We start from the raw sequence: 15,508 nt of genomic DNA on the forward strand, positions 1-15,508 counted from the left end.
CCGTTTTCTTATGAATTATTATTTGTAAATAGCTTAAATGTTAATTTAATAAGATTAGTATTTTAGAGTTCTACTATATAGGCTCTTTTTCGTAAACCTAGCTGAAAATCTATAAGCTACGATCTGAAAGCTGAAAAGCTATAAGCTTGGAGCGGAAAACTGAAGAGCTGTTATGATTGAAAGTGTTTGGTAAAATTAATTTTTTTGATAAGCTGATAAATATAAAAAGACTAAAAAGGACATCTTTATAAAATTTAAATTAGTTTGTTTACATATTAAAATTTAACATTTTGTCTTTTTTTTAAAAAAATTAACATTTTAAAATAAAACTATTAGCATAATCATGATCTAGCATCTCATAATGAAATAGCAATATTATTGCAAATCTCATAATAATAATAATAATAATAATAATAATAATAATAATAATAATAATAATAATAATAATAATAATTGCTGTGAAAGTTGCGGATAAATGATAAGAGAAAAGTGTTTTAATTGGAAAGGGTAAATTATGTCATTTCTTTAAAATAACAATGATAAAGGTGAAAAAAAAAAAGTTAAGAAGCTAAGAGCTTATTTTGAAACGTTCCAAAATAAGCTCTTATTTTAAGCTATGAGCTTATTTTGTGAACATTACCAAACAGAGCTTATAGCTTATTAGTAGCTTAAAATAAGCTATAAGCTCCTAAATAAGTTATGCCAAACAGAGCCATATACTCCCAAAATTCTACTCCCTCGTTTATACTCTCTGAGGTGGCAAACCAAGATTGGTTATTTTCATCATGTGGATCCACTGAAAAGTGTCTATATCAAAAGCATGTGAGAGGCAGTACAAGTTAGAAGTTTAAAATTGGAGTACACCATGTATTTTTCGTATTTTAACCGTGTGTGATGTATTACTCCTTATTCTTTAGAGTTAATTTCTCTTCTTTTTTTTTGGTCATAGATTTATAGTTAGTATCAGTTCACTTTTAGTTTTTTTTTTTTTTTAAATTGTCATAATATTATTGTGACATGACTATTTTTTATCTTTCGTCAATAAAATTATTGAAATATAATTCAATCATTTTGATCTTTTTTATACAAAGTATGTTGATCTTCTATTTTCTATTTTTAAAAATAAATTCATAATTGAATATTTAAATGTCATTATATTTTACCAAATTTAAAAGATTTTGTTGATGGAAGACCAAACATGGTTATGTTAAAATAATACTAGGAGAAAATGTGATTTTTTTAAAGAATTAAAAGTAGATTATCGATCACATATAAATCTATGAACAAATTTAAAATGAAATTAACTCTATTGTTTATATATAAATCAAGAAATTAATATAATGTAAAACAATTTTAAAATATTATACTATTATATAATTTATGATAATAGATTGTATAAAAATAACTATCAAAATATTTTTTTGAAAACCAAAAACTTCATTGCATTAACTTATATCAGAAGGAATAAAAGAAGGAAGAGACTCCCTCCAGACTGAGCGTGCATGAACCGCTCCTACATGTTTAGCTAAGGCATGAGCAACCAAGTTGGTGCCTCTGCATACAAACTTGATGGAACAAGTAGAAAACGAATTAAATAAACGTAAATAGGAATCTAAAATAATGCCAAGATACGAACGATGGGAACTAGCGTCCCGAAAGCTAGCAACGAGAATCGCACAGTTTGACAAAATAACAATGTTATGATAATTGTGATCCTGTAGCCATGAAAGAGCTTCACGTATCGCCATAACCTCGGCCAAGAGGGGACCATTAACCGTTGCTACAAAAACACCCTCCAAGTTACGCACATAGAAGCCGGAAGTTGGGGCGTGTTGTGAACCATAAAAACCAGCATCTGTACTGCATATCACTGCATCGTGAGGCAGTGGTGCGGCGGTCTGATCGTGCATGGCGAGCTGCATGGCGACTGGAGAAGGTGCCAAAGCAGCAGCACAGTAGTGAGTAGCATTAACATCATATAAGATAAAATAGAAATCAAGGGCAAAGTATTTATTATATGTAATGGTATAAAAAGGATGATAAAGGAAAAATAAAAATAAAAAACTAATCAATTCATATTGAAAGTTTTATTAGACTAAGCACACCACAAAATTAAGTATGAAGGTTTGGGCCCACTCATTTAATAAATAGTATTTGGGAGAAGAAGTATTAAAGAGTTTGCAATGAACAAATAATCATAATAAATTGAATAATAACCTAGCTGAGATGATCCAGTGCTACTAAGTTGTTCCTGAGATGTTGTGGGTTTGAGTTTAAGTAGAGACAATATTGTGTTTCAGTAACTTGAAAAAGTAGTTATGAACAGATTTATCCCTTGAATTTTGCATTTTTACACTTTATATTTCGCTCCACTGATGTAATCACACTTTGAACCCTTGACATAAAGGGGTCTATAGCTCAGTGGTAGAGCATTTGACTGCAGATTAAGAGGTTACCGGTTGGGCCCTTTTTGTCTATCCGTGTTGCATTTATTCGTTCCTCCTAGTAATTAAATAACATCATAATATTTGACTTTAGATCGCAAGGGGGTCCATAGCTCAGTGGTAGAGCATTTGACTGCAGATCAAGAGGTCACCGGTTCGAACCCGGTTGGGCCCTTTTTGTCTATCCTGCATTTATTCGTTCCTCCTAATAATTGGAATAACATGATAAAATTTGACCTCAGATCGCAAAGGGGTCCATAGCTCAATGGTAGAGCATTTGACTGCAGATCAAGAGGTCACCGGTTCGAACCCGGTTGGGCCCTCTGTCCATCTGTTGTAGAGTATTAATTCATTTGGGTTAGAGTATTAACAATATTCCTGGCAGTACTGCTGGTGTTAAAAGCCATTGCTTATCTTCACCATTTTGTATATTCTAGTTCACTAACAAGCTTATTTCAAATGTATTATCTTATTTAAAACTAAATTGCTAAACTTATTCAATTTTACCATTTTCAGAATGTATGACATAGTAGTTTCGAGAATTCATCATGGGGTAGTTTTGTGCAAGATCCAAGACTACGGTATAGAAATGGAGAAGTTGATGAAGTAACAACTGATCCCGATCTTATTTGTGTGCCTTACTTGATCAAGTTCATAGCACATGAGAGATATAATAAGATCGAAAGTCTATCTTACAAGTTAAATATGGAACCGACGACGGAGAAGCTTAAACCATTCTTTAATGACACCTATACTTTGGAGCTGATGACATTAGCACGTACATATAAGAAGGTGGACATATTGACGAACCAGATGTAGTACCATATTCAGAGTTAGCACCTCAGCTAGCATCAAATGTAAACCAATCTCAAAATACCTGAAGATCACGAGTTTCATTCTTACTAATATCCGTAACTTAAGAGTGTGGTTTTTTCACAAAAAAAAAAAAAAAAAAAAAAAAAAAAAAAAAAAAAAAAGTAATTCTTATAAGTATCGAATTTTAAATTTCAACCTTACAAATTGAGTAACAATCATTACAAAAGTACAAACCAACAAAAATAAGAACAACCAAAGCACTCAATTAATGAGATATTAGAATTCAAGTAGGATACAAAACCAACCAAAAAAAAAAAATGTTGTTACAATAATTTATGAAAACAATCCCTAGATAGAGAAACAGCTTGTTAAATGAATTGCAGTTACAGAAGTGGGAACACTATAAGGAACAACAATCTACCCTTCTCCAAGATGCCTGACTGTACTAGCCTAATCTTTACAAACATAAGCTGCAGTGAAAATATATATATATCCTGCTGCTCACTTACATTAACATCAGTATAGTTAAGACAAACTATGATGTTTTTATCCGGGGCAAAGCCGGCTGTTGTACACTATTCGGTAATCCCTTCGCAGCATAACCTGTATCTCGCATCATGGCTACAAACTCGCTATAATCTATGCGCCCATCCTGCACACAAAAAAAAAAAAAAAAAAAAAAAAAAAAAAAAAAGTGGGAAAGAAAGCAGTTCATATATGTTGCAATATACAGGAGGATGCAGTGTGATAAGCAGACAATGTTGAAAAAATCGTTAGGCGCCTGGGGACCGCCTAGCCGGGTGCTTAGGGCGCCTAGGAGGCTGGGTGCCGATTAATCGGCGCCTAGGCGCGATTTTTGCAACAGTGTAAGCAGAGCATACGTACGTGATCCTGATCAACTTCGTTTAAAATTTCTTCAATGGGGGCGTCGCTCAAACCAAACTTTTCGCACGCTTGTTGAAGCTCGTCTTGTGTAATGTATCCACTTCCATCTTTGTCAAAATAGGAAAACGCAGTAAACATGTGATCCTCTTTCTGGATTTTGCTCAGATGGAGCATGGCTGCTATGAATTCTCCATAGTCAATGGTACCACTGTTGTCAGTATCTGCCTGTATTCTCCCAAAAACAGACAATCATATTTCATTAACTCTAATGAAAAACAAAGATCCTCAAAGGGCTCCTAGTTAAAAACTTACAAGTTCTGTCACACAACAGCATATATTCATTAACAAATAACCAATTCCTTCTTTCCAGAAATGTATCGTTCTTGGCCATTAGGCTCCGCAACAGGTGATTGGGAAAAGAAAACGGAAAAAAAAGGTACTAAAATAGGTTGGATATGAACAGCTAACGTGACATGTTTTCATTAGCCGATTCAGGAGGAGTCTCTCTTGAATCAGCTAATAGCAACACCCCACATCAGCGTTTGCTAAAATTTTTGGTCAATCCATTTGTCCAGGCAGGAAGAACGGAGGAAACCAGTCTCTCCAAAACAAAACAAAAAAAAGCTCAAATTTTAGCGTTGTTTATGGAATTGTGCTATTCAAGAAATAGAGCTCTTGTGGAGTTGCACTTACAGCTTGCAGTAAACTATATATTTCCGAGTCCTTCAAATTGGCGCCTGCTCTTTCCAAGCCCTTTTTAAGCTCCTCGAGCGTAATTTGTCCACTGTTGTCTGTGTCTATCATTTTGAACATTTCCTTCAGTCCTGCTATTTCCTCTTCAGATAGAGTCTCGGCAATAACCTAGAAATGGACAGGGAAGAAGAACTTGAGAACACTATATACCAAAAAAAATCCCGAGTTTTCACAATGATTGACTTACACAATCTTTGTTCTTAAACATAATTATTCAGCATATTTTTCTTAAACATAGTGAAAATAACATCACTGCAGGCACGTATGCTTATTTTTTACTAATGCTGATATTCTAGCGCAATAGTTGATTGAATATTCAAAGAATTTCAAAAGCCTACCCTGACGGCTATCTTTTTCAGTTTGTTCATCGCAGAAAATTGCTTGAGTCGACTCAGAACAGCAGAATCTAGAGGTTTATCTGGAGCTACACCGCCAACTCGCACCCAAGGGTGGCCTGCAAAAAAGCCAGTATCCACTCACCTCAATCAAATACATGCATTCTCGAGAGATTAAATGGAGATATTCATTTGCATTGTTGTCTTTCATCATGCCTGAGCTTTAAGATTTACGAAAAAAATTAAGTGTGGTTGTAATCTCAACTACTTACTCCCACATTTTATACAGAGTGCTCAAATGCATATATGTATATACTGGTCTAATTCCGAAAATGACATACTATAATGTACCCATAAATTATACACCACAATTCTCTTTCCAATGGAAGCTCAAATTTTATCGACATATTTTCTGGAAATGTACAGAGAAAACAAAGAAGGAAAGGCAAACTAAGTCCAAGAATATGAAAACACAAGGTCGAATAAGGCAAAAAGTAGAAATGGAGCCTTAACTCAGAAGAAAAGAAATGCATCATCACTGAACATCTAGAAGTACATAAATAGTGTAGCAGCACAAAATCTCAGAATATAGAATAGCACACACTTACAAAGGATTTCATGGGCTGTTGGGCGCCTTTTGGGGTCTCTAATTAGCATTCTTTTGACAAGGTCTTTTGCACTATCTGATATACTTGGCCAAGGTTCAGATACAAAATCCAGATCCCCTTTCAAAACCTGTTCAAATATTCCTTGCTCCGTTTCTGATGCATATGCAAGTGGATATTACTAATCAGAATTGGTATGTATAAAGTATGTAGAAACAATAATAATAAATAAACAATGTCTAAAACAACAGTCTACCTACCATCCCAAAATGGTGGCACCCCGCTTAGCAAAATATAAATAATAACTCCAGCACTCCAAATATCACAAGCTTGCCCGTATTGCTTCCGCAAGACCTCTGGGGCTACATAATAAGGGCTCCCAACTATTTCAGTGAATATTTCGCCTGAGTTAATAAAACATTGTTGATTAGGCATCTGAGTTTTGCTTACTGCTCCTAATAATAAGCTTTCTAGTCTCATTAAATGTCTCAATAATCACAAACATCCTCAATAATCACTCAACTTTCCTTCCTCTAAAGTTCTTCTCACTCACTCACAAACAATTATGAATTATCTGCATCTATCTGAAATTAATAAGGGAAAGCTAAGCATTATAATATACAGTACTATATATAATATACCTGGCTTGAAGAACACTGAGAGGCCAAAATCAATGGTCTTGAGTGGCGCCTCCTCTCCCCCACTGATAAAAAGAAAGTTCTCAGGCTTCAAGTCCCTATGCATAACTCCTAAAGAATGGCATGCTTCTACAACACCTATAATTACCCTAGCAAGCTGAGCAGCCTTCCTCTCTGTATAATGCCCTCTCTGTATAATCCTCTCAAAAAGCTCTCCACCCGAACAAACCTCCATCACAAGATGAACTGCAACAGCATCTTCATAAGCTCCCATGATTTGTATCACATTGGGATGGTCTGCCAAGTGGTGCATTATATGAAGCTCCCTCCTAACATCCTCCACATCCTCCTCAGTGGTTAGCTTCCTCTTGGCAATGGTTTTGCAGGCAAACTCCTTCTTAGTGGCCTTCTCCATACACAGAAATGTTGTCCCAAATTGCCCTTGCCCCAGCTTCCTCCCTATAACGTAGGTGTCCTTTATATTCGCCGCTTTTCGCCCTAGAACCGATTCGACTTGAAGCCCAGCACTCGCCACTTTCTTCATACGCTTATTGTCCTCGCCGGCGATTTTCAGCGGCGCGGGGGCGGTGGTTCCGGAAGAATCGCAATCGCCATCGCCATCGCCATCGAGGGGTTCATTGGGTTTCCAAACCGCCGCGGAAACGGATTGCAAGAACCCATTGTTCCCCGATTTCGGCCCTGCGCATGTGTTCCCCATTAAAACCTAAAATCAAACAAAATTAAACCTCAAAGCTCCTGTCTTTCCTGAATTTCACAACCACCCAGATACGCCCTCCATGATCCCATCCCAATCATTCTCTGTACGATTGGATTCAACAACAACAACCTTCAAAAAATGCCAAACTGTTACCCCGTTTAGACCCGGAAGCTCCAATTGAGCCGAAGTCGTGCAAATCTTGCCATGAATTAAGGGCGCAACTCAAACAATAATCCGAAACGCTGATTTGTTCTCTGGATTTCAAATGTAGAAAATTGATGGATTTCGCAATAAATTTAACCATCGATCCAAAAAATTGAGATAAACCCAGTTAATACCAGCAAACAAAAAAAAATGCACGAAACTACAAAGAAAGAAATAATAGATTTCAATTAGAAAATTGGGGAAATTCAAGAACGCGTGGCAAACAAGCGGGAGAGTTGAACAGAGGGAGAAGATGAGTGGATCAAATAGGTTGGAAATGGATTGTTTGGGTAGCTATTATCGTTATACATTGCAACCTTGCATGCATGGAGACGTAGCTTTTTTTTTTTTTTTTTTTTTTTGGGGGGGGGGGGGGTATCTAATTTTGCTTTATATTATTTTCCTTTTAAATTTTAAAAAATTATATTAATAAATTACTAAATCTTAATACTAATTTAAAACATATTAGAATATGAAAATTTACTTCTCTATTCGAACTTAACAAGTTGATGATAATTTTATTTCTTTTATATCATTGGAAATAAATTACTGACTCTCATTGAAAATAAATTAAAACAAACTGATAATTAAATTAAAAAACATTAAGAAATTTTGAGAGAAAGTATAGTAATATATATAATAGGAGATAAAAAAATAATAATTGATTGAATTGTGAAAAATAAGCAGTGCAGTTCAAATGACATAATACATGCAAATGTTTTTCAAGTTCATAAATATTATTATGTAACATTATAATGTGATTTTTTAAATTGCTATTAATTTATGTTTTTTTTAAGGAATTTATATTAGTATATTATAAATAAATTAATAATATTTATTATTTTATATAAACAATTAAAATAACTTCTAAAAACAGTAAGAGGTGAAAAAAAAAGTTATTACACATTTTAATACTTCTAAATTATTACTTTTTAACTAATAACCTAACAACAACAATTGTATCACTATTGTGATTATAACCATTTAAGTATTATGCTATGTTCAAAATTATTAGAAAGAACAATTTTTTAACAATTATAATGAAATAGACTTTTTTGGTAAAAGTGTTTTGATAAAAAGTTAGCGAATTTGGCAATTGTTTTTTTTTAATCAAGTTAAATAACTTTAAAAATAGTAAATACCAATTTCTATTCACATTTTTTAATATAAAAACGCTCTACATAAAAATGTTACGTACTTAGAGCAACATTTTGATTTGGTTATACAAGCCGGTTTGATGATACGGGATGGTTGATGAATATGAATGACTAATTTTGTATTTTGGTATCAAGTTAATGTATGTATTTTGGTCCCTTGACTGTCATAAGTGAAGCACATTTAGTCTTTGACTATTGTTTTTTTTTTTTTTTTCAAATTAGGTGCATGACTTTTTAATTAGTATCAGTTTTGGTCTTTTGGTCCAATTTTTCGGCCATAAATTACCGGAATTTCAACCAAAAAAATATTATGTTATAATTAGAAGGACATTTTGATCCTTTCAAATTTATTTTATTTTCCTCTTTTACTTTTTTCTTCTTCCCCTTTCTTCCTCAGCTATCCGTTTTTATTTCTCACACACCGTAAAAGAATATCTAGGCTTCTATTTCGAGTTGAGGGATCCGAACTCATCTCAGGTGAGGACCATCACCACCCACCTCTCGTTGTACAGAAAGATCGAGGGGAATAATGTGTTTTACCGGTTCCAGAACCATAAGGCTAGAGACAGGCAGAAGCTTCTTCAGAAAGCTCTTCTTAAGCAAATGCACCACCGCCACTTACCGTTTCCTGGACGCAAGGATCCCCCACCGCCGCCGTCACTCCAAATGACCATCCCAAATCGTTTACGGTTTGTGAGAAATAGAAACGGATCGCAGAAGAAGAAAGGGGAACAAGAAAAAAATAGAAGAGGAAAATAAAATAAATTTGAAAGGACCAAAATGCCCTTCTAATTATAACATATTATTTTCCCCGTTGAAATTCCTGTAATATATGACCAGAAAATTGGATTGGGAGATCAAAACTGATACTAGTTAGCAAGTCATGCACCTAATTTGAAAAAAGTAATAGTCAAGAGCCAAATATGCTTCACTTATGATATTCAAGGAATCAAAAATGATATTTACTCTTAATCCATTTCGCGTGTCGCTCATACTTTCTTTTAAATCGATTCATTTCTTCCCAATGTTAGTAATAGCATTGAAATGCCAGCTCCCTAGGATACAATGGATTACAAGTGTCTATTCGAGCATTCAAATAAACAAGTCAACGAACTTGAGCAAAGGTATAACACTCTTAAGTTTGAGTGGAATAGTTCACAAAATTTAGAGAAAGTAGAAGTTGATAGTAGTATGGGAGAGAAAAATGATAATTTTGGTGTGCTAAAATCTTTATGCCAACTTGCTATTTATAAGAGAGCTTAAAGTAATTAGCTCTAATGACGTTTAATTTAAAATTTAAAACTGTAACCCCACTTTAATTTGAAATAACACTTGAGGTTACAATTGTTATTACAAATTAAATTATCAAATTAAAAATTGAAGTTAAATATTATAACTCCTAAAATTTACGAGAATTAATTACCCATAGTTAATTCCAGCATATTGCAAAGCAAAAGAAGTTACAAATCGATAGATATATTACTATTTTGAAAGATCATAACTTCATACGAACATTCGGCGTGCCTGAGTTGCGTGTGCACACGAGTTTAAGCTTTCAGAACTCATTTTGAGATTTGATTTAATTTGCAATCCTCACATATACGCGAAAAAGAGTCTTTCAATAGGTACATTTGAGAATCAATTTTTTATTCACCTATTATCCATTTTAAGTGTATGATCACTTATATACCATTTTAAACTAATTTTACCAATTTTAGGAGTTACTAGTATAATTCTAGGACAATACCATTTCTATTGTCCCATTTTATCTGTCATACTTACAATTTATTGATCAAAGCAATTTTTTATTCTTTATTATTATTTATTACAATTTAACAACACGAGTTTATTTTCTTTATTATTTTTACGAATTTTTAAATTTGATTTTTTTGTGTGTTTATTATAACTTTTAGTGTAGTTTAATATATAAATTTCGTATATTAATACTAAACTTAATATTATAAAAAATTGAATTAAAAATAACTTCAGTCAAGCATCGTTAACCGAATCATACACATAAAATTGGACAGAGGGAGTGATTTTTAGAACTGTAAAGAGACACAACCATGTTCAATGGATGATCCTTGTATAAGATATGTTTAGTTTACTGACAAAATAGTGGAACACGATGTCTTTGAATTGTACTATCATTTGTGTAGAAGACGATATATCTTACACAGGGACATCTCAACCTCTATTTAGTTTTAATGGGTTTGTCCATTTGATTATTATGGAATATCTTGTTTGTTTTTGCGCGAGTTTGTAAAGAATTGAAATCATACAAATCTCATTTGATGCAACCCCATTTCTCATTGAACTCATACAAATCTCATTTGATGCAACCCCATTTCTCATACATAGATGATTCATTTTTCAAGTGTCTCACATACTCCATTTATGTTTACCGACACTTTATAATAATTAAAGCATGTATACATGTTAACCTCATGCAAAAGTCATTGTTTCAACAAGTAGTGGATATGAGTTCAAAAGTCCCACAATATATACCACAACTCATTCTATAATTTAGTTATCATTTTTTTAACCTATGTGTCAACTAGGTTGGGTATCCACTCTAAAGCTTTTATTCAAAGGCTTTAGTATCTTCCACCGCGATAAACTTATTCACCAACTCTCTACTTAACACTTTAGTTATCAAATCATTTATGTTATATTTTGGTTTCACGTAGTTAACTGAGATAACCCTCGTTGTTAAATGTTGTTTAATGATAATTATATGATTGCATTGGAAGGGTGCATATTAATATGTACAATGGTAAACAACATAAACACATAGTCACTCGTGGATTTGGAGCCATTTTATATAATATGCAGTGTTTCAAAAATCGCGCCTAGGCGCTAGGCGGCACCTGGTCGCGTCGAGGAAGGCCGGAATCGGCCTCCTCCGCGGTCGGCGGTGCTTAGACCAACACAATATGTTGATGTACCATATTGTGTTGCACGATAATCACCAATAGGTGTTTTATACTCGCCCCATCGACCATTTATAATTGCCTTAATTTCATTTAAGTTGGGTTCCCACTTAATTCTTATAAAGAATTTATTAATCAACAACTTCGTCTGTACTTTTTCGCAAATTCACATATCAATATCATGTGATATCGTCAATAAATGTAATAAAATATTTATTACAGTATCATGTTTGTATCAATTTATAATCATATACATCTGCGAATTAATTCAGGTAGTTTCATTTCCATTTTAATTGATTCAAAATGAGCTATTGTTAGTTTTGCATCGACACAAACTTTACAGTACATTTGTTATTAACGTTAGTTTTGAATATAAGGGTATTGTGTATGTTTATTAGTCTACCTATACAATTCAAATTAACATGACATAATCTATTATGCCATAAAATAGAAGACTCAAGCGAGTAAACATAACATTTGTTAATATTTTTATAAATAACAGTTATTACATTCAACTTAAATAACTCATCAAGTACATAGCATTTGCGTACATAAATTCCAATTTTAGAGAAAACTATTTTATCATGCTCAAACACCATCCATAAGGCATGCTTGTTTAATAACGATCCCATTATTAGGTTCTTATGCATTTCCTGACACGTACAAAATATTGTTCAAATTCAAGTTTTCTTGGAGGTTATGTTTAGAATCACATTACCCACACATTTAATATTATAGTGTGCAGAATGTCCATCCATACATTTTCACCATTGGTAATCTCAAATGTACTGAACAACTCACGATAGGAGTATATGTCGGGTTGCATTAGTGTCAATAAATCACTCTTCAAGTTCAACTTGATCATGTTTACCTAAAATGCTAAAACTCATATCCAAGATAATGATTTTAAACTCATTCATACTGGCATCCCCCATGTTATTTTAAGAAGACTTATTTTGTATTTGTTGCCTTGTAATGACTTTGGTCTATCATGCCAATTTTTTATTATTATTATTATTATTATTATTATTATTATTATTATTATTATTATTAGGGTGGAATTGCTTGGTTGAAACTTCACTACCAAGTTTATGTAACACCTCCGAATTTAAGCATGATAAACTAAGCAATTACAGCTTAAAGATAAAGATTAACTAGTCATTAAGAAATAAAGAGTGTGGAAGCTAAACTTGTCAATCGGGAAGTGTCACGCCACATCTAACTACGGGGCTAGATGCACAGGCTAAAAAGTCAAATACTTAATTATCCAAATCATAACTTTAAGTTCGCGAGTACAAAATTAAAGGCACATAGGCCACAAAACTAGACTAGGGTAGAAAGGGGAGATAGCTACGCTAATCTACGACATCTTCTAGCGCGCTTGAGGGAACTACTCTGTAGCTGTAAAACATAAGGGTAGCACCCGTTAGCGAATACTGCTAAGTAACTCACTACCACGCGTGGAATACAATATAGTATAGATATAGGAAAATCATTTTGAGACATGGAATACATAATATATAGTATTTTAAAATGAGGAATAGAAACAACATAAGACTCATCATAATCACTCTCAATCAATTGACCAAACATCATACGGTTATTCAAGAGTTCAACATGAATGACAAGGACAACCGAATAATCAACATGATGCAATAAGCAATATCAATCAAGAGACAACAACAATACATACTCATAAGCAAATGGAAGTCAAAGATCGCAACCAATGACTAGTTCCAACCTTATACCCGGTTCCAACCTTATATCACCATTCCAACCAACCTGTACCTCCAAGTGACACCCTATACGCCAAGTCCAACATTTTTCCCTCCTGGAGCTATTGCTCCTCGCCTGCATCCGCCAGCTTGCCACCGATCTCATAGACATCGCAATGTCGTTAATAATATAGTACTAATCATGTGATAGTATACCGCCAATCAAGTGAGCAAAGCTCATTACCACCAATCTCATAACAATCACATAGTCATTGACATAGAGGATTGAGGCTCATCAATATCCCTATCAAGGATCAACAATAGAGTACAACATATGTACAAGATCACAACAAGAGATTCAATCGAGATACTTCAAGGAAGGACATGGAAAGAACATTCAATACAATGACACAACAATGATACAATAACTTTAAGTTCGCGAGTACAAAATTAAAGGCACACAGGCCACAAAACTAGACTAGGGTAGAAAGGGGAGATAGCTACGCTAATCTACGACATCTTCTAGCGCGCTTGAGGGAACTACTCTGTAGCTGTAAAACATAAGGGTAGCACCCGTTAGCGAATACTGCTAAGTAACTCACTACCACGCGTGGAATACAATATAGTATAGATATAGGAAAATCATTTTGAGACATGGAATACATAATATATAGTATTTTAAAATGAGGAATAGAAACAACATAAGACTCATCATAATCACTCTCAATCAATTGACCAAACATCATACGGTTATTCAAGAGTTCAACATGAATGACAAGGACAACCGAATAATCAACATGATGCAATAAGCAATATCAATCAAGAGACAACAACAATACATACTCATAAGCAAATGGAAGTCAAAGATCGCAACCAATGACTAGTTCCAACCTTATACCCGGTTCCAACCTTATATCACCATTCCAACCAACCTGTACCTCCAAGTGACACCCTATACGCCAAGTCCAACATTTTTCCCTCTTGGAGCTATTGCTCCTCGCCTGCATCCGCCAGCTTGCCACCGATCTCATAGACATCGCAATGTCGCTAATAATATAGTACTAATCATGTGATAGTATACCGCCAATCAAGTGAGCAAAGCTCATTACCACCAATCTCATAACAATCACATAGTCATTGACATAGAGGATTGAGGCTCATCAATATCCCTATCAAGGATCAACAATAGAGTACAACATATGTACAAGATCACAACAAGAGATTCAATCGAGATACTTCAAGGAAGGACATGGAAAGAACATTCAATACAATGACACAACAATGATAGGCTTCAATCCAAAGATTACAATGATTGGTGAATACAAGTTACCAATCTTCATTGAGAACGAATGAGCGAACACATACTAGCATCAACAACATCATAACTAGCATGCACATCAATAGGATAGACATAACGGTTCAAACGAACATCAATAACTTCACATTAATCCAACGAATCACAAAGTTGGACCTTAAACATGATTCAAGACTCATAAGCCTATCAAGATTACTTAGGAAACTGTTCTAGACGTACGAAACATCAAAGGAGACACACAATTGCACAAGGATTCAACAAAATGGAGGCCAAAACACAACGTACCAGTGGGCGGAACGGTGGGTGGTCAACCACCCGCCACCCCCTACACTTGTACCAGTGGCTCCCTCCGCCACCAACACCACGTTCCCTGCGGGTGGAACGACGGTAGGCTCTCCACCCGCTATTCCGCCCGCGGGTGCAACACCTGGGAGAGAAAAATCCCTTCAGGGAAAATTGCCAACAAGTCCAAAATACCAAAATCTCACATACAACAATAAGGGAACTTGATCACATGAAAAACTCAAAGAATAACATTTATGAACCCTATATACAAGCTCTAAACATGCACAAACACAAGATTATGCATCATTTTACTCATGAACATCAAGAATAACAAGAAATCCATAATATCAAGTGTAAAATAAGTTTTGTAGAACATGAGTTACCTCCTTAAGCCTAGAAACACCTTCTCAACCTCCTTTTCTTCTTCTTGAAACTCTTCTTCCACAAGGTATTCCAAAAACAAACCAAAAACCACACAAACAACCAAAACTTAGATAAAGGCAAGGAAAAACTAGATAAAAACACTAGCCAATCTTAGACCTTACCATTCTAAGGTCTTGGTGGAAGAAAGTTGGAATCTTGAAGGGTTCTTGGCAAGGTTGGGGAGAGGTTTTGGTTTGGCTTGGGGAAGAAGCTAAGATTTTTAGAGAGGAGGTGGAGAAATGAAGTTCTTGCCTAGTGTGAGAAGAAAATAGTGGTGTGTTG

General features: G+C 34.4%; 1 protein-coding gene and 2 non-coding genes across 3 annotated transcripts; 2 read left to right on the forward strand and 1 right to left on the reverse strand.

Moving 5' to 3' along the window:
- The first annotated feature begins 2,547 nt into the window (after positions 1–2,547).
- Positions 2,548–2,619, forward strand: TRNAC-GCA. The gene has a single exon. It is a non-coding gene; the product is annotated as a tRNA-Cys (tRNA).
- Positions 2,620–2,695: 76 nt separating this feature from the next.
- TRNAC-GCA lies at positions 2,696–2,767 on the forward strand. The gene has a single exon. It is a non-coding gene; the product is annotated as a tRNA-Cys (tRNA).
- Positions 2,768–3,503: 736 nt separating this feature from the next.
- LOC109150487 (calcium-dependent protein kinase 20-like) lies at positions 3,504–7,694 on the reverse strand. Its single transcript, XM_019298412.1, has 7 exons — positions 6,480–7,694; positions 6,099–6,242; positions 5,842–5,994; positions 5,237–5,352; positions 4,839–5,006; positions 4,146–4,370; positions 3,504–3,912 (listed from the first exon to the last, which is right to left on the reverse strand). The coding sequence occupies exons 1-7, from the start codon at positions 7,192–7,194 to the stop codon at positions 3,796–3,798; spliced, it is 1,638 nt and encodes a 545-aa protein (XP_019153957.1). The 5' UTR covers positions 7,195–7,694; the 3' UTR covers positions 3,504–3,795.
- Positions 7,695–15,508: the final 7,814 nt, after the last annotated feature.

Source organism: Ipomoea nil, unplaced genomic scaffold, assembly GCF_001879475.1.
Source record: "Ipomoea nil cultivar Tokyo-kokei standard unplaced genomic scaffold, Asagao_1.1 scaffold0268, whole genome shotgun sequence".
Lineage (NCBI taxonomy): Eukaryota > Viridiplantae > Streptophyta > Magnoliopsida > Solanales > Convolvulaceae > Ipomoea > Ipomoea nil.

Bases quoted from the DNA above. Each gene is read 5' to 3' on its own strand.
- LOC109150487 (XM_019298412.1), bottom strand. From the start codon at position 7,194: ATGGGGAACACATGCGCAGGGCCGAAATCGGGGAACAATGGGTTCTTG. The intron at 5,995-6,098 runs GTAGGTAGACTG...CATATGCATCAG, and splicing joins GGTGCCACCATTTTGGGATG to AAACGGAGCAAGGAATATTT. The intron at 5,353-5,841 runs GTAAGTGTGTGC...GCTTTTTTGCAG, and splicing joins AACAGCCCATGAAATCCTTT to GCCACCCTTGGGTGCGAGTT.